General features: G+C 39.0%; 1 protein-coding gene across 1 annotated transcript in view; it reads left to right on the top strand.

The window, feature by feature from the left end:
• LOC123430085 (midasin) overlaps positions 1-15,525 on the top strand; it is a 34,005-nt gene extending 18,480 nt beyond the window's left edge. The window contains exons 27-66 of the mRNA XM_045114000.1: positions 169-304; positions 401-486; positions 571-647; positions 764-905; positions 978-1,067; positions 2,010-2,136; positions 2,552-2,706; positions 2,966-3,073; positions 3,957-4,109; positions 4,234-4,413; positions 4,656-4,853; positions 4,960-5,061; positions 5,136-5,363; positions 5,443-5,565; positions 5,833-5,914; positions 5,987-6,114; positions 6,188-6,352; positions 6,440-6,515; positions 6,782-6,894; positions 6,979-7,055; positions 7,137-7,250; positions 7,404-7,472; positions 7,550-7,709; positions 8,320-8,447; positions 8,523-8,620; positions 8,724-8,950; positions 9,118-9,357; positions 9,451-9,577; positions 9,655-9,716; positions 9,803-9,961; positions 10,460-10,678; positions 11,562-11,849; positions 11,956-12,090; positions 12,207-12,407; positions 12,490-14,157; positions 14,260-14,541; positions 14,612-14,791; positions 14,874-14,972; positions 15,061-15,186; positions 15,275-15,525. Of these exons, the coding sequence (XP_044969935.1) occupies positions 169-304; positions 401-486; positions 571-647; positions 764-905; positions 978-1,067; positions 2,010-2,136; positions 2,552-2,706; positions 2,966-3,073; positions 3,957-4,109; positions 4,234-4,413; positions 4,656-4,853; positions 4,960-5,061; positions 5,136-5,363; positions 5,443-5,565; positions 5,833-5,914; positions 5,987-6,114; positions 6,188-6,352; positions 6,440-6,515; positions 6,782-6,894; positions 6,979-7,055; positions 7,137-7,250; positions 7,404-7,472; positions 7,550-7,709; positions 8,320-8,447; positions 8,523-8,620; positions 8,724-8,950; positions 9,118-9,357; positions 9,451-9,577; positions 9,655-9,716; positions 9,803-9,961; positions 10,460-10,678; positions 11,562-11,849; positions 11,956-12,090; positions 12,207-12,407; positions 12,490-14,157; positions 14,260-14,541; positions 14,612-14,791; positions 14,874-14,972; positions 15,061-15,186; positions 15,275-15,307 (7,161 nt within the window). The 3' untranslated portion in view covers positions 15,308-15,525. The remainder of the gene's footprint in view (positions 1-168; positions 305-400; positions 487-570; positions 648-763; positions 906-977; positions 1,068-2,009; positions 2,137-2,551; positions 2,707-2,965; positions 3,074-3,956; positions 4,110-4,233; positions 4,414-4,655; positions 4,854-4,959; positions 5,062-5,135; positions 5,364-5,442; positions 5,566-5,832; positions 5,915-5,986; positions 6,115-6,187; positions 6,353-6,439; positions 6,516-6,781; positions 6,895-6,978; positions 7,056-7,136; positions 7,251-7,403; positions 7,473-7,549; positions 7,710-8,319; positions 8,448-8,522; positions 8,621-8,723; positions 8,951-9,117; positions 9,358-9,450; positions 9,578-9,654; positions 9,717-9,802; positions 9,962-10,459; positions 10,679-11,561; positions 11,850-11,955; positions 12,091-12,206; positions 12,408-12,489; positions 14,158-14,259; positions 14,542-14,611; positions 14,792-14,873; positions 14,973-15,060; positions 15,187-15,274) is intronic.
• Positions 15,526-18,295: the final 2,770 nt, after the last annotated feature.

Raw genomic sequence — 18,295 nt, 5'->3', positions numbered from 1 at the left:
ACTTTTGGATGATTTTGTCCCCTCCATTGATTGATCATACAATTTGTTGCTCTTGAACCCATATCTTTGTCGTCTATTTTTCCCATGACAACTGAATAATTTCCATGCAGTATCAGTAGGGGTTAGAGACATTTGTAATATTATTCAAATTTTTCTTTTGCTACACAGAGTATAGCAAGGTCAGAAGCCCTGCTTACATATGCTATTGACTACTCATTGGAGTTATCGTCAAGATCTCCTTTGGAGTTTACCCAGCATAAGATCGTTTTGTTGATTCATCATGCCTGGGACACCTTTGAGAATGGTAAAAATCATTATCTCTAGTTTGGGTGCAACTCCTATCAGTTATGTGTCGGTTTTTTGAGTTGTAACTTGAAGTTGACACTTAAATGCTGTGCAGTCGATGCAAAATTTGCTAGCTCGCTTCTTGAAATATGGTACAACTATCACACGTCTCTGTGGACTTATTGCTCTGGAAGTCCAAAGGTTTTTCTCTTAGATTTTACATACAGTTCCTTAAGTATTTTAAGACAACCATGATTCTTTCCTCACGATTTGATTCATTTTCAGGCCCCGTTTCCTTCTTCACACGATGAAACCTCTGATCTAGCACACCTGACAAAAATGGACGCCATCAGTACTATTATGTATGTCAGCTCCTTCCTTGTCCTTCCTGCTAGAAGCATAAGAGAAGGCTGACAACACCCCAATTGTACATGCTCTACAGGACGACAATATTCTTATTGTTTGTCTGTTTATGCAGCCGCAGTGATTTATGTGTGATGGATTATCAGAAGAACAGTTTAATGCTTAGAATGTCATCTAAAAGTCTCTGGGAAGGTGTCTCATATGCTGGAAACTTAGTTGGTGGTCTCTATTCTGCTGCTGATTCCCTCTTCAAACAGGTAATGTTCTACCTATCTCTGTTTGGTTTGTAACCACCCCTTTTAGTTTTCTGTCCTGACAATCTGTTGCAGATCATGTTTGCCCATAAGAAGCATTTCAAGCCAGAAGAGTACAGCCAGTTAGAGCACATCCTGTTTCAACAATCGGAACATCATCTGGAGGTTCGTGTATCATCCCTGATGTTGTTTAAAATATCGTGTATCACATTACTTGCGAGTTACATGTACTTTATTTACATTCTTTTAATTCTAATAATCATAGCCGCCATTTTAGCTGACATGCAGAAGTGCATTTTCAATGCCCTGCGTTTATTTGGGACATTTTATGGTTTAGATTTTAAGCCGCTGTTGAAATTTATAACTTTCTGTTTGGAAAATTTGTGGGCACACCACTTCATAATCAATTATAATGGTGACCTTGAATTCCTTTACACACTTGTTTTTTTTACTGTGATTAGCTTTCATGCTTGAAACCTGAACCGCGGGTCATATTTTAGCATAGAGATCTAACAAATATTATCTCAGTCCAAATATATGTCATCACTGGAAGCTTTTGTTGCAAATACTTTTCGATGTGTTTTCCAATGACAAGGTTTTCACCAGACGTGCCTATTAAATGCTTATTGGTACTGGGGATTGAAAGATGGGTAGTTAATAAGGGCAAAGTAAGTAAAAAGCTGAAGGATTGTCACTTCACACTTCTGTCCATGGTGCTAAAATCTACAGTCATGTAAATGGCAAACAACAAATCCTTTCATGCCGATGCCTGTGTGCGTTCAAAGCAACACAAGTTAGTATGATTGTAGGTTTAGTTCTTAGATGCTGAGTAATGTGAACATAATCGACCACAACATTACAGGGTAATTATTGAACTTTATCATATTATGGTCTTTGTAATTTCTTCTTATGTGGCGTCTTCTATTGTCACTAATAATCATAGTACTCCCTCCGTTCCTAAATAATTGTAGTTGGGGAGAACTAGTTCTCCCCAACTACAGTTATTTAGGAACAGAGGGAGTAGATGGTACCCTTGATTGCTGAGTTTTTGTTTTTCTTGAAACAATTTTCTGGCCTTGCATTTTTCTTGACATGTCTTTATCACAGGATGAATGCCTCCGTGCTGCTTGTGCACTGTTATCTTCATCTAGTCATGGAGTACTTGCTTCATTCTCAGGGTCAAATAAACTCATAGGGTCCTTGCTTCTGGAGTTATACTCATCGTACTCGCGTGGTATGTTCTTTTTGGATCTCTAGAACTAGAATGAATGATTTGTGATGTACGTAAGTTTACCGGTTCAGCCTCAACCGTGTCTAAACTTGCTGGTATGATATATGTATTTGCCTTTTTAATGGAATATATATGGATTTGCGTTGGATAGCTCAATTATGTGCTACTTTTGGCCTGATGAGTTGTTGAGATAGTATCCTGTTTAGCACAGGATAAAGAGTGACTACGGAGAACAGTTAGGCACAGCACCACCCATTACAGTTTATTTACAAACCCTTCATACATGTTATTCGCAACAGGCTGTCTCAACGTGAAGGGCTGGCTACAATATTTTGAATTCTGCTCTATTTGTGTTTCTGATTATTCATTTTAGCAGATGCTGTGCACTTACTTTTTAATTATCTTTTGGGGCTTGCAGACTCTTTATTGCATCTTGGGGCTGCCTGGGTATATATTGGGATGTTGCGTTTCCAGCTATTGTTGAGCTCATACAATCCAGATCCTGCGTTTCTATCTGCTTTTATGCATTCTCAGATTCTGGAGAAAATTTCACTCCTAGATCTCAAGGGAAAGGTAAAAATCTCTTGTTTATGGCACATAGCTTCTGTAAGCTGTTTTGTGCTATACAGTATGGTGCAATGCAAGTATTGTGAGCTCATATAATCCAGCTTTCTATGTTGTATCAGTCATTTATATAAGGTCATTGCTATATTGTTAGTGCTGAAACTGTAGTTTGATTGTTTATAAAATCATATACCTAGAGGGTGTTCATAAGGCATTTCCTGTACTCAAGAAAAAGTCAAGTAAATTTATGACACCTTTTCTCTAATAGGTTCGTCATGAATGTGAAGAATTTGCGGGCTCTAACTTAGCAGGAGATTGTCATGATCATAAGTTAATGCAAGAGCTGAAAACTGAAGAGAAGAATCTCCGGTCAAAGGTTCTGTTCTTATAATCGCATAGCACCCAGTGCTTGCAGTTCAATCCTAAGTTCTAGATGTTTCATGTTTTTTTTAATCCTGTGCTATCTTGTTGATTCTACCATGCTGCCAGTGTTTTTCTTTCACTTATTAATTCTTTCCTAGTCAGGAATTGGATGCACTATTGCAAACGTTCATGTTTCACAGCTGCTCCCTCCGTTCCTAAATATAAGTATTTTTAGAGATTCCACTATGGACTACATACGGATGCATATATATATATATATATATATATTTTTAGTGTATATTCACTCATTTTGCTCCGTATGTAGTCCGTAGTGCAATCTCTAAAAAGATTTTTATTTAGGAACGGAGGTAGTAGATGAATGTCCTATCTCCAAAATTTACTTGCATAATGTACATTGTTTTCTCTGTGATATGGTGCTACGGTGCTTCCTTGTCCATGGTAGTGAATTGGTGATGCTACAAGCTGGAATAGCTGGCTAATATGAAATTTATCTCTAAATGTTTGGGTCGCTTGGCTATTGCACAAGATGAAGCATGGCAAGCCCTCAACATGATTATTCAATCTTGCATTGCATGTGCTTTTTCTTAATTGATAACATGCATAATGTACATTGTTTTTTCTGTGATATGGTGCTACAATGCTTTCTTGGCCATGGTAGTGAACTGGTGATGCTAGAAGCTGGAATAGCTGGCTAATATGAAATTTATCTCTAAATTTTTGGATCGATTGGCTATTGCACAAGATGAAGCATGCCAAGCCCTCAAACATGATTATTCAATCTTGCATTGGATGCGACTTTTCATATTGATGTAATCTACGCATGCATGAATCGGAATGGACGAGATTTTTTACTAATCCTCATACACTATTTGCAGGTTGTATTTCGACCTCGACAGTCTAAACATAAGAGTTTGATTGCAGCATGCTGTGAGTTTGAGGGACGGTTGTCTGACTGCAAGGATCTGGTAAGTCATTTAAACTGCAATGGTGCTGGGCAATTGGAGGTTAACAGAATCTGCAATTGGCAGGTGAGATTTGTTGGGACTGATTTTAATGTCTTAGCTATAGCCATGAGACTGTTTTTATTCTTCTCTTCCACTCCTCATAACTGCGCAGTTAAAATTGATTGGTCTTGCAATCATTCTATGACAGATAACATCAAGAAACTTTATTAAGAGGCTGACAGAAGAGTATGGGGAATATTTGGATTTGATCCAGCCAGTGCAAGTTGCTGTATACGAAATGAAACTTGGCTTGGCAATTGCTCTATCTGGTTCTCTCGAGAGAGAATATTTGAAGAAGGTGAAAGAAGATGATATAAAAAAAGTTCTGGTATGTATATGTTCGCAGCTGTAGTTGAAATATGCAGGTTTCTTCCATGGACAATCTTTTAGAATATAATGTCTAGAGTGCACTTCATACAGTCAAATTTGTTCTTCACCAATTAATAATTCACATCTGTTTGAAGATGTTGTGATGTGAAGCAATATAATATCCTTGTTTAATGTTAATAGGACACACTCGATGAATATATGATGCTGATGGCTGTACTGTTATCATTTTCTGTTCTGCAGGGTGCAGTTTTTACTTTTATGCAGTTTCCCAATGGACATGTTGCTGGAATGACCGTAGTGGGTGTTCCAGATTTAACAAATTATTCAATGGGTGATCAATCGGAAACTCAATACAGTGAGTTCAAGGATGTAGATATATTGGAGAAGCTGTCTTGTGTGTCAAGTCAGTTAAATGTTGGTGAAGTTGCAGATGAAGTGGTTAGTGAATTGAACTGTCTTTTATCCTATTCAATTTTATGCTTCTGTAGATTATAAGAATTTGGAGAATGGAGCTGTTTTTAAGTGTTTTCTGTACTGATTGCAGAGATCCCATTCGCAGATGCCAGTAACATTTCATCATGTTTCTTTAGTACGGATAACGTACCGTATCTTTCATTCCCTTATCATGGATAAAACTTCTTATCTGGTATGTACTCCTATCGTCATGGTTAATAAACCTTGAATTGAAATAATGTATGTCTTACCGGTTTCTCTTTCCAGTCTTTGAAGAAGATCTTTGACTATTTTAAAAGCATGTGGATCGATATGAAATCTAGTGTGAAGGCTAGGGAAAATGACGATTCTCAGTATTACAAGTTCAGGTCCCGTATCATCGATATACAGGACATCTTTGAAGGAGATGTGCCTTCAATTTCAGATATAGACTCTGATGGCAATGCTGGTCCAGATAATGAAGAAAAATTGGAGCTTGAGTTTTTCAAAATTATGGTATTTCAGTGTTCTGTATTCCTTACGAGTCCTTGGATTTTCATTTTGTATTTTTATTGAACATTCTTGTTTTCTTCAGGAGAGAAGTGACGACGATGATGGTTTTGTTGAAGACAAATGGGATCTTGTTCCAGAGTCTGTTCTGAAATGTATTATATTAACACATAACCAATTGTTTGGATCTCCTGATCTTATTGAAAAGGTAAATAGTAGCATGAGAAAGAAGATGCATCTTCTGTTAACTTTCATGATCAGTTCGAATGCCTATATGGATGCTCACGGTAACGGGAGTCGATGATAATTTTCTTGACCTTTGTTCCTTGTGTTGTCTATCTGACCTTCCTTTAGATAGTAATTTCCTTGACATCGGAGGCCAAGAGAATAAATAAGATGAACGCAGAAACTTAAAACTGAAAAATTTGTACTTTTTCATAGCTAACTAATATTTTTCTTGGTGAATTTTTTTCAGACTGAAAGATTTCAAATTAGTGATCAGCAGAAACTTCAATCTTTTGTAGACTCGTATGATTTTGGTGCAAGAATATTGAAAGGTATGTACATGGTCTATTATTTCAGACAGTGGTGTATGCTGGACTTTGTTGATTTTTGATATTATTTTCCAGGCCTGCCAGAATTGACTTCTTCCACACTAGATGAGAAACTCATGCCTGAGCATTTACTCCGTGTTTGTCTGGAATATCAGCGAACCTGTGCAGCCTCTCTAGGCAGCAATAGTTATAATGCTTACAAGGTATCGAGTCTTGCAAGTTATACCTTTGATACCCAGTTGTTCCTTCTTATTTAGTTTACTTGCTTATTTGCAGGACCCGAATCCTCCTGTTTTATTCAAAATGGTTGAGCCACTAACTGCACTTCAAGAGAAAGTTAGGACCTTTTTAGAGGAGTGGCCTGATCATCCAGGTCTACTGAAAATATTGGAGATAATTGCTTCCCTTTTGGCAATGCCCCTGAGTGCTCCACTTTCTAAGGTCTGGTACCCAATAAATTGCTTGTATGATACCATTTTGCTGCTAAATACTAAGCTATCCTTGTCTACTGCCCCCTTATTTTTGCAGGTCTTACTTGGATTGCAACTGTTAGCTGGGAAAGCTCAAACGTTGCAGGAAAATGACTCCAAGTTCTTTCTTAAAGGTAAAGGCTAAATCTTCAGTAGCAAGACGTTTTCTAGTTTCTGATTCCCACCTTTGTGTTCAGGTGGTAAAATCGTATACTGTAAAATGTAGGACTGCTTATTTACTTGTGCTTACCCCTTCGCATGCTGTAAAATCTTTGTGGTAAAATTGTATACTGTAAATCGTATAATTGGTTTTGTATTACGGCTGTAACATTTCCAGCATCTCAAACCTCTGGTAAATCAAAGCTATGCTGTTCAATTGCTCTAATTCTTTCCCCCACAGATCATCTTCCACCAATATTCATGCTTCTGTCTTCATGGCAAAGGCTTGAGTTAGAATGTTGGCCTATCCTGCTTGAGGAGGTCCAGGCAAAGTATGAAACTAATGCTGCAAAAGTGAGTTTGTGTTTAATTTGCATCATTATAGTTTATTAATAGTTTCAGTTTTGCTCAACATAATATATTGTTGAACCTGTGCAGCTTTGGTTTCCACTGCGAGCATTGCTTTCAAAGTCTTGTGATATTTCAACGAATGATGATTTGTCTATAATCAAGAGGTATGCTTCAGTGCTTCTGCAGTTGGTCTCCGTTCGTGTCTCTGTCTATATTTTCTTATGTTAGCTTGATCCAAAATGCAGCATAGAGGAGTTCGTCCAAACATCAAATCTTGGAGAATTCAAGACACGATTGCATCTCCTCCTTGCCTTCCATGGTGAATTTTCTGATGGTTCTAGTGTGGGTGTTTATTTAAGGTGAGGTCTACAGTTTGCTGTGTAGTTGATTTAATGTTATTTATGGAAGTTGTTAGGTTTTTCGTGTTTTTGCATCTCTGATATTTTTCAAACTGGCCCCTTCATTCTGCAAATGGGCCTGACCATATTAATATCTTCTCTATCTCTCGGCAGTACTCCAGTGAAGAAAATCCAGAACATTCTGTACAACGTGTTTGGTTACTACATGCAGTTCTTGTCACTGTAAGTTCTTGTCACGCGAAGTTATTCCTAGCTTATTTCTTAATGGTTGATTATAATAGTATTTTTTTGCTCCTCAGTGTTCTTCGGCAAATTGAGGTCGGTAAAGAATCAGTTGAAAAGGAGTTGAAAGATCAGGTTAAGCTTTATCGATGGGAGCAAGATCCATACAGTCTTGCTTCGATTGAAAATTTCAAGAGGACGAGGCAGAAAATTTTTAAGCTTCTGCAACGGTTCAATGTATGTACTAATTGCTTACTGTGGTTATTTTCATGTGAATGAATTTGCTAGGGCAGCTTAGCTTGTTCTGTTACTGCGAATAGGGCTTGTTCTGCAACCCTATTGTGCCCATCGAACAACAGTCATTGAATTACTTCGGTACATTTTTAGTTGGAAATTTCTTCTCGAATGTTCTCTAGTTGTAATTAAAACAGAAACATTTTTCTGCAAGTCATTAGCACTTCCGTAAATCTTCTTGCCATTATCGAAGCAATCATGTATAATAGGGTTTCTAAACTATCACTCCCTCTCTTTATGTATGTAGGGCATGTTAGGTTTTGTGTAGACAAGGTTTTCACACCAAGAATTACTTTATTTTTTCCATAAAAGAATTACTTTGTTATTATAAAGTTTATATGACATTATATTGGTATCACTAGATACATTTTCAGAAGTACCTACGTAATTTTGATTTGTATCATATAAACATGTATTATCAACAAAACCTAATACATCCTGCATACAGGAATAGAGGGTGTATTGCTTAGTGCCTCATTGTTCTGATATTTATGCTTATCTTCAATAACAATTTTGGAAAATACATTTATTGGGCAGTTTACTTCTTTTATAGGATATTTTGAAGAAACCTGTTATTACCCTACTGAATGAGGAGGCTACAGCAAGAAAAGTTCCATGTTGGCTTGATCCTGAGATACCTGAATCACAGTTTCCTGTTGACACGGAGAAACTTAGTGAAAGGTTGTCCCATAAGGACCATATATATTTATTTAATCTGCACCATTGCATATTCTTAGGTTTCCCTCTTTCTTCCAGGTTTTTGTGGTACAACAAGTGGAAAAGCCAGGCTTCTCTGTCATTGCGAACATTATTGCATGCAAACGATAGTGCTGCTGCAGTTTCCAACGTGAAAGGTTATAACCCCACCCGTTGGAAACTTTGTTCTTTTCCCACGTGTTTTGTCCCTTTATTTTCCTTTAGTGTGTGATTGTGAGCCATTGTTCTTTTTGTTGACAGAATCTGTGTACGCTGTTGTGCACAATATGAACCACCAACAAGATGAAACTGAACTCAACGACAGATTGAAATTCTTTTGGTATGCACTTGAGAGGATTTGTAATGCGGCTGATTTTGGTTCTACACTGAAGCATGGTAAAAAGAACCAGAAGAAAACTGCTTTGTCCAGTTTGTTCAAGACACTTGAGGAGTGTGGACTCTCAAAGCACAGGCCAATTAGTCATGAGGTACTGTTAATGGCAAAAACTAATTTTCCACTTACACGATATTTTGTTTGGCTGTTGAATGCTGTGATGTGAAATTGAAAAGAAATTAATTTATTGTAAGGATGTCTTGTTGGTAGTATTCCTTGTATTTTTGTCTACAAATTGACCGACAACTTAATGTGTTCTAGTGGGGAAATGAGTTGGATGCACCAAGCCCGTTGTTTTTGGAGCAGTCATACAATACAACACATTTACTCCAACAAGTGATCACGCAAAAAGCATGCGAAGATGTTAGCACTATTCATTCTACCATATTGGGCACAAATAATTGGAAGCTTGCAAATCAGCAGTACTTCAGATGTTTGGCAACGGTGCAACAACTTAAGCAAATTTCCTTGAAATTTAACAAAGATCTAGACTTGCAAGAGGTTAGTTCCTTTACGTTTTGTTGTTTTGATGCCATAGAGGACACATTATCAAATTCGTGTTTATGGTTTGACTGCTTGAGCCATCTTTTGCAGGTTAATAAGGCTGCGTCCTTTATGAACCATCTTTTGACTACGTTGTGTGAACAGAGACATCTTGCTTATGATCTATTTGAGCAGCTGAACCAGTTTCGTCATATGATCTTATTATTAGGTTCAGGAGGTACCTCTAGATCTGTGCCTTCTCTTTCTCCTGTTATATATTTAAGTAAGCGAAACTTATGACTTATCCTTTTGTAGGGAAGAGCGAATCTCTATCATCCTGCCAAAATGTACTGCTAATTTCCATGTGGCAGCAAAAGGTACGGGATTTCCACTACTTCAAGCTTTGAACTTGTATGGATTCTATGTATTTAATTTGACTCGTGCTTTTGCATTTTTTGTGTAGCAATTTTTTGACAATATGCTAGCTATGGCCACGGACACGAACTTGTTGCTCAAAACCTTCAAAGGTTCTCATCATGCCTCCTGTGATAACTTTGAAGTAGAAGTTGCCGCGATGTCAACTCTTTTGGAAAAGTTTATTACAAGATTTTCTGAATCCAAGGTAAGATTGTTTGTTTCTTGACACTTACAGCTCGTGTATAGCTTATGTGTACGAGCTAGCTGAAACCAGGAACCATAGGGGGTTTCCTTTTGGTTGTCATCTGAGAATTTATGCCCTGTTTTTATATGCATGCTTCAAATAAGTTGATGACATGTGCCTTTTTGATCCAATAACTTGAGCCGAATATTCTTTGGGTTCTACTCCCTCTGGTCCTAAATACTCCTTCTGTACCATAATATTTGTTGTTGGGAAGAACTAATCTAGTTCTCCCCAACAACAAGTATTTAGGAACAGAGGGAGTATATGTCTTTTTAGAGATTTCACTATGGACTACGTACGGATGTATATAGACATACTTTAGAGTGTAGATTCACTTATTTTGCTCCGTATGTTGTCCGTAGTGAAATCTCTAAAAGGACTTATATTTAGGAATGGAGGGAGTATGACTTAGCTGAACATATCAGAATGAGCATGATAATTCTGTTCTATTTTTTGCAGGAGTTATTAGACAAATTCTTAGTTGGATCAAACAGTATCCTTGCTGGTGCTCACAAAAATATGCCTCTTGCTACAATAGAGATGGAGCAACTTGTTGCTGCGAATTGCCAGCTTGTCGACACATTTAGAGAGGATACACAGGTTTTATGCCACCAGGATGTTTCACTGAGATCTGTGAAGAAAGTTCTGCTCTCTCGTTTCGAAGAGTTACTGGACAAGGTTCGTGTTAATTACCTAGATTAATGCTAAATAATGCAAAGGATGCTTGATGTTTTGATTGCTGTACTGGTGATATGCTTATTACTCCCTCCTTTCCGGTTTATAGGGCTCATCTCAAAATTTTCAGATTTCCATTATATTAGGCTCATTTTGAGTCTAATTGAGTTGAAGTGTTTTGAGTCTCATGCCATATTTAATACATAGAGATAAGAGGAAGGAAATTAGTGGCTATGCATGCATCTTTTTCTACATGCACCATGCAAGTCCAATGAGAGAGAGGATGCTACGTTTATTGCCTCGGAAATTGAATATGTGAGAAATATTTCATTGGCTAGTTAAAACTAGTCTCATCCACTCACAATTCACCTTGGTTGATGAGATTTCAGATTTGAGCCCTATAAACCAGAAAGGAGGGAGTATTTTTTCCTCTAGTATGCTTAAGAGGTGCAATGCAAAGTATGCTTGATGTTTTGATTGCTGTACTGGTGATATGCTTATTATTTTTTCCTCTGGTATGCTTAAGAGTTGTAGGTCCTGCAGAAATGTTACTGAGAGTTATGTAACATTTTCAGTTGCCCTGTTTTGCCGGGTGACTGGTAGACGTTTTCCTATTTTATGCACTTCACAACATTTTTTTACCAAAGCCCCCCCCCCCCCTCCCACCCATCCACCCACCCAAAAAAAGCAGAAAAAGAAGAATTTATGTTTTGTTTTGATGTTGCAGTAGGCGGACTCATATGTTGCTTCAGTATGGATATATTTAAAATTTCCATCTCTTCAGTTTGACATCATGCTTGAGGAATTTCTTGTGTGTTACTATTTGATGCATTTCTTTTGTGTTGTATGGATGTTTGGTTCTTAAGCATGCGTTAATGTTGTGTAGGGGAAGATGGCAACAGAGAGTTTCTCTAGAGAACTTAAAGACAGTCATGGACTATTCTCTGATGAACAAAAGCCTGAAGATTCATATACAAAAGCTTTTAAGGAAACTTTCGCACTAGCTGTCGGTGTTGTAGGACAGCTCACTGGTCTTGGGAGATCCATTGATGAAACTAAAGAACCCTTGTTAGAGGGAAATATTACTTCCTGGAAAGATATTTTGCATTCGTATGTCATGAATCTTCAAATGGACCATGTTTGTGACGCTGGTGAAAATCTTTCTGTTCTAGTGGTATGTTCCTCACCCTTTGTTTGTCTTCTTGGTGTATGTTCCTTCACCTTTAATACCTGTGATTTTTTTTTTGCTTTGTCATCTGATCTGTATTATTACCCAACAGAGGAAACTGGTAGACTACAAACCTGAGATGTGTTCTATAATAGAGGCGCAGTTAATGCATCTTCGTGTTTTGCTGGGTGTGATCCTGTCATCAGCCGAAGGCATACTTTCTGAACTCTTGGAAGCTCACAGAAGAGTAAGCTTGTCTTTGTTTTTTAGTATACTGAAGTTTGTACCTGTCCTTTTACCCTGTTTTGGTTGTTATGATCCCCCTCCCTTCTTTTCATTGGTTTTTTCCCCTAATGGTTCCAGACATCTGAAATGACTCATGCACTCGGGGATCTTTTTATTTATCTATGTGCGGAAGGGTTTGGTTGCGTCGAAGATACAACTGAAGATGCTTCAGATGGACAGAAAGATGCAACAGGAACTGGCATGGGTGAGGGGGAAGGTCAAGAGAGTGCAAGCTCTAAAATAGATGATATATCACAACTTGAGGGCACCAATGAAATGGTTAGTGTGTTTGAACAATATTTTTGAACTTTTGATCTTAATTTTTTTTAGTGAAGCTAATCTGTCTGCTGATACCTGGTAGGATGCTCAGTGTAAGGCAGATCAAACTCCTAAGGATGATGATCAAGCAATTGAAATGGAAGGAGATTTTGCTGCTGAATTAGCTGATGTTTCTGAGAATGAAAGCAATGACTCAGGCAGCGAGGATGAAGATAACTTGGAGAATCAGATGGGTGACACTGGTGATGCCAGTGAAATGGTTGCCAAGAAATCCTGGGACAAGAACGAAGATGATGATTCTAAGACGTCTGACGAGAAGTATGAGTCGGGTTCATTGGCCAAGGGGGCAGATGAGAATGATAGGGAATTACGTGCTAAGGACGAAGGTCCCATGGAGACAGATCCCGTGGAGACAGATGATAACGAGCAAGGCAAGAATAATGATATGGATGATGAACCAAGTGCATGTGAGGATGCTGATGAGAATAATGATGATGTAATGAACAAAGCTGATGCATATGATGATCGAACAGGACCTGAACTCTCTGAACTGGGCAAAGATGATGAGGATGTCAACATGGATGACACAGAACAAACCGATGACATGGGTGCTGACGATCCTGACAACGAAGATATAGGCCCAGAAGAGGGGCAGCAAGAAGATGATAGTGCAGTCGTGTCAGAAGATATGGAGGAAGACGATGCCACACATGTTGGTGACAATGTGGTTGATAATGAAGGGGATCATGATGAAGATGGAAATGTGGAGCCAAACAACATGGAGAAGCAACAGTTGGACAAAATGGAGTCACTTGCACATCCTTCACAAGGTATACAACCCAACCAATTGGAAACAGACTCTAACAGAGAATCTGAAGCAAACTTGGCCAACAGCATGGACATGAGCAGTGGAGTTGCTCCTTCTGTTGATTTTTCAAGTAATGAAGTGCCTAGTCTGGAAATATCTATGCCCAACTCTGGTGAAGGTTCAAGAAATTTGTCCAACTCCAAGCCAGAGTTGCAGCCTGATGCTCCACCGTCACACATCAAGCAGACAAATCCTTTCAGGAGCATTGGAGACGCATTGGAGGACTGGAAAGAACGAGCAAGAGTCTCAGCTGATACCCAGGATCATCAACCAGAAACTGAACACCATATTGATGATGAGAGTGCTACTGAATTTCGTTATGTGCCTGAGGGTGAGCAGAGCACGTCTCAAGCATTAGGTGACGCGACAGCTGATCAAATCAATGATGAGCTTCAAGTCAGGCAACCTATGTTAGAAGATGAAACCCGTGCCGAAATTGAACAGCCCGATGAGAGGATACCCGGGGATGACAAGTCTGAAATGCCCCATCTTCAAACTTCACAATCACGCGCCAACAAGTCCGAAAGTGCCAACAGATTGGAGAGAAGAGATATTCAGACTGATGCATCCATTGAGGATTTGGTTCAAAATGAAATAATTGACACTTTTGGAGATGTTGTTTCATTCAAGCAGCATCTGACAGATGACAGGATGGTTCAGCTGGATGCCCTAACCAGTGACAGGGAGATGTCTACTCAGATGGATCTGGACATAATTAATGTAGAAACGGAAAGGACTATCATGGACTGGAGAAATCTTGAACTGGCAACGATGAAATTGTCTCAAGAACTGGCTGAGCAATTGCGCCTTGTCATGGAACCAACTCTTGCAAGTAAGCTTCAAGGAGATTACAGAACTGGAAAGAGAATAAATATGAAAAAGGTACTTTGCCTCTTGTCAGTCATAGTAAAATGCTCTCCTCCTTTTCTCTCGATGTCCCTCTCAAGAATGTGCACTTACACAAACATTATTTTATCTTGTCAGGTTATTCCATATATTGCAAGCCAGTTTCGCAGGGACAAGATATGGCTGCGACGAACTAAACCCAATAAACGAAATTACCAGGTGGTTATTGCTGTCGATGATTCACGAAGCATGTCCGAGGGCAAGTGTGGAAAAGTTGCAATCGAAGCATTAGTTACAGTTTGTCGGGCCATGTCGCAGCTTGAGGTTGGACAGTTCGCAGTTGCAAGTTTCGGGAAAAGAGGGAATGTTAAAGTCTTGCATGATTTTGATCAGATCTTCAATGCCGAAGCTGGAGTCAATGTAGGGCATCTCTTTTGCTTCTGTCAACTAATAGAGTAATATTAACGTCACTCTCTCTCTCTCTCTGCAGATGATCTCTAGTCTTTCCTTTGAGCAAGACAACAAAATTGAGGATCAACCAGTAGCGGATCTCTTGATGCATCTGAATACAATGCTTGATGCTGCTGTGGCAAGGTCGCGCACGCCATCAGGGCAAAATCCACTTCAGCAACTCATACTTGTAATATCTGATGGAAAGTTCCATGAAAAGGTATAAACACTTTCCTTATTTGCTTATTATGGATTAAACAATACTTGTTGTTTTAGTGCTGAAGTTCACTTTATGGGAGCAGGAAAATTTGAGGCGCTGTATCAGGAATGTTCTAAACAGAAGGAGAATGATTGCATATGTGCTCCTAGATAGTCATGAGGAATCCATTATGAATTCACTGGTGTGTACTTCAATACTTTACACAGACACGGTTTTGCACTGCCATCCAACTTAGGTAGTTTAAATTCTGATGGCATTTTCTTTTCCAGGAAGCACGCTACGAAGGAGACAAGCTAATCTTGGGAAAATATATGGACTCATTTCCGTTCCCTTACTATGTTATGCTGAAGAACATCGAAGCGCTTCCTCGCACACTGGCTGATTTGCTCAGACAGGTATGGAGCAACACATATTTTTGGCTCATGTCACTCGTTAGCTAACAAATGGATGATGGATTGATCTCTGCTGTTTTCTGCTGCGCAGTGGTTCGAGCTGATGCAGAGCGCGAACGAATGATCTTTGGGGACGTTGCCAGCTTGTCAAACTGCTCACGGAACCATGGGTGTTATAGGTTTATACTGGAACAATTAGTGGTCCAAAGTCCGAGTTCTGTACAAAATATACCACAACTGTTGTAGCTTGTTGTACACTTCAGCACAAATCGTTGTGTAAAGGTTCCTTTGTACGAAATATGCTACACGGTAAAATTTGAATTCAAGACTTTGCGGGAGAAATGGAACGACTTCATAGTGATGATCACCATACACTACAAATTGCACTAGTAGATGAGGATAGGCGATGGCCACCGTAACCCTACAACCAAAATGTGGCGTGTCGTTGGAGCCTCCCCCCCCCCCCCCCCCTCGGTGGCGGAGCTGCCCTGACAGAGGAGCAAGTCCGCCTGTGTTGACAGTCGTTTTATTTTATTACCTCACTTGCTTGCAAATAACGAGATCAAGGAGATTGACAATCCTTTTGCCCATATTGGGTGCAAGTTGTTTACATTTGTGTGCAGCCGTTGAATACGACGGGGTTGTTGTTGATATTTCTATTGGTTTGATAAACATTAGTTTTAACTGGGAAAAATAGTTATCCTTAGTTGCGATAACCTATTCCTCTTTACGGAAAACTTAACGTAGTTTACAAATATCATTAAGCCCCTTAAACTCGTTACTTGGAAGGATTAATTTTGATAGATAGAGATAATATAAAATAACAAAAGTAAATAACAAGTAAATAAAGTGCAACAATGTATTTTAGTTTGTAGCAATATATTTAAGTAGACCCAGGGGTCATAGTTTTCATTAGAGGGTTCTCTAACATAGCACATGGTGGGTAAACAAATTACTGTAGGGTAGTTGACAGAATAGCGCATAATTATGCCATGTTATTCACGGCACGATCTTGCATCTACTGCTATTACTCTACTACGAGAGCGCTTCTACGAAAAATAGTAGGCACGATAGAAAAAACATATTAAAAGAGAAGATGAGAAAAATTGATGGTGCAAAAGCGAGATCAAGAAAAGAATGGAGATAATGATCATAAAATCACAAGCTTAATCACTTGTACCCAGAAATCCATCTCCACATGACTAATCATGTGACAAACAAGCAGTAGGCCAGTAGCCACAAATCCATGAGACATGCGTAATCATTAGGAGGCACAAAATCCACTTGTGCAACGCATCAGAAAGAATATAATAGGAAATCTAGAGCACATCACACAGTCAATTTTGCTACACACCGCACGCCCCTTCGTGGGACCCATATTTGTTTTGGTTTGATGCTAAGATGGATAGGCTATCGACGGTTGGTTGTCTGCCGTTATTCTCTTTCCAGCGATTTTGTCCATGCATCGTCTCTCTAAGTCTTCATCTCTCTCTTTCCACGCAAAGTCCCTTCCTACCTTAGATCTATGTCGCTTGGAAGCACTCGAGGTAACTGCGCAAGTGCGGCGGCCGGCGACCGGCAACCAGCGCAACCAAGGTAGCGAGGCAAGCTCCTGCCTCTCCAGGAGCTCGATTTCGATGAGACTCACAGACGAGGGAGCGGAGGAGATCTCGTTTCTCCTCGGGCGAGCTTGATGGCGTGGAGTCGCACCAATGATCTTCTTTAAGATTTCAAGACTGCCTGACCTATAGCCGATGGGGAGGAAGATGAGCGCGGCTAGTGGACAAGTGTACTGAACACGGCAGCAACCCTCACCCGTCAATTTGCTCACATGCATGCACGCGTCAACGTCAATATTTGAGTTATTGCGTGCAAGCTCCCGTCACGTCCGACTATCTATTGATGACGGGCTCCTTCACCTGGCCAGCATGCATCATGTCAATCCATTGAGCGTCAACTCATGCAACAATCGGTGATGGTACATAACTTTTCTTTATTAAGAAATATTAGGGCAGGGACTCTACCTATCACAAAAATTACAGGTTTTTTTTATAAAAATATCGTAGTGGGTTTTCCGATGGAAGCAATAGCCGCTTTATTATTAGGTATAGATTAAGTTCATGAGAAACAAAGTAATGCTTGGAGTAAGATGGCATGATGTAAACAAAGTAATACAAGCAATATGTTAAGACCCTCGTTGTTTTATCCTTAGTGGCAAGTAAAAGGACATGGATGTCGCCTAGAGGGGAGGGGGGGGGGGGGTTGAATAGGCGCTTTAAAATAATTACGGTTTTAGGATTGAACAAATGCAGAATAAAAACTAACATTTAATTTGGCAAGCACAAAACCTAAAACAACCAGGCTCACCTATGTGCACGAACAACTTATACTAAGCAAGATAAACAACTAAGTGATAGCAAGATATATGAGAAGAAAAAATATGGCTATCATAAAGTAAAGTGCATAAGTAAAGGGCTCCGGTAGAGAAGCTCCCCATGATTTGTGCATCAATAAGAGTTTTTTTGTATTTGATGCAAGTGTAAAAAATAGGATCGTTGCTCCCCAAAATTAATAAAAACACACAAAAAGTGCAAGCAAGTAGATAAGACAATAAGCACATCACTTGCACAAAACAAATGGTTGAGCAACATGTAAAAGAGGCAACTTAAGAATAGGCTTAACCAAAATGATGTGTGTGAGTCATGGCAAAACACTTGAGAAGACTAAAATAAGGATGAGCATTACTCATCAAAATAGTCTTGATGAGCATTACTCAAGACTAAGATAAGGTGAGCCGAGCATCCAATGGATCCCCAATTGTTCCTAGAACAACAACACAATTAAAATGGTGCCCAAACTCATTGGGACCAAAGAGTTAGATAACCAACAATACATGAATTTGAATTTCATGCACACTTTAGCCAATTTATGCCAAGGTGGAGTTTCACCTATATATTGGGTCAAAGAAAGAAAGCATGCCAAAGAAATTACATATAGTAAATAGGCATGTTCAAGGTTTTCAAGAATCAAATCAACACATAGTTGATAAGACACTAAAAGACAAGGTGACAAATGATAATAAGATACCAAACGAAAAATTATCACTTGAAGA

This window comes from Hordeum vulgare, chromosome 1H (assembly GCF_904849725.1).
Source record: "Hordeum vulgare subsp. vulgare chromosome 1H, MorexV3_pseudomolecules_assembly, whole genome shotgun sequence".
NCBI lineage: Eukaryota > Viridiplantae > Streptophyta > Magnoliopsida > Poales > Poaceae > Hordeum > Hordeum vulgare.
Note: the sequence above shows the minus strand (reverse complement) of the source record. Positions and strands in the feature narration are given on the sequence as shown.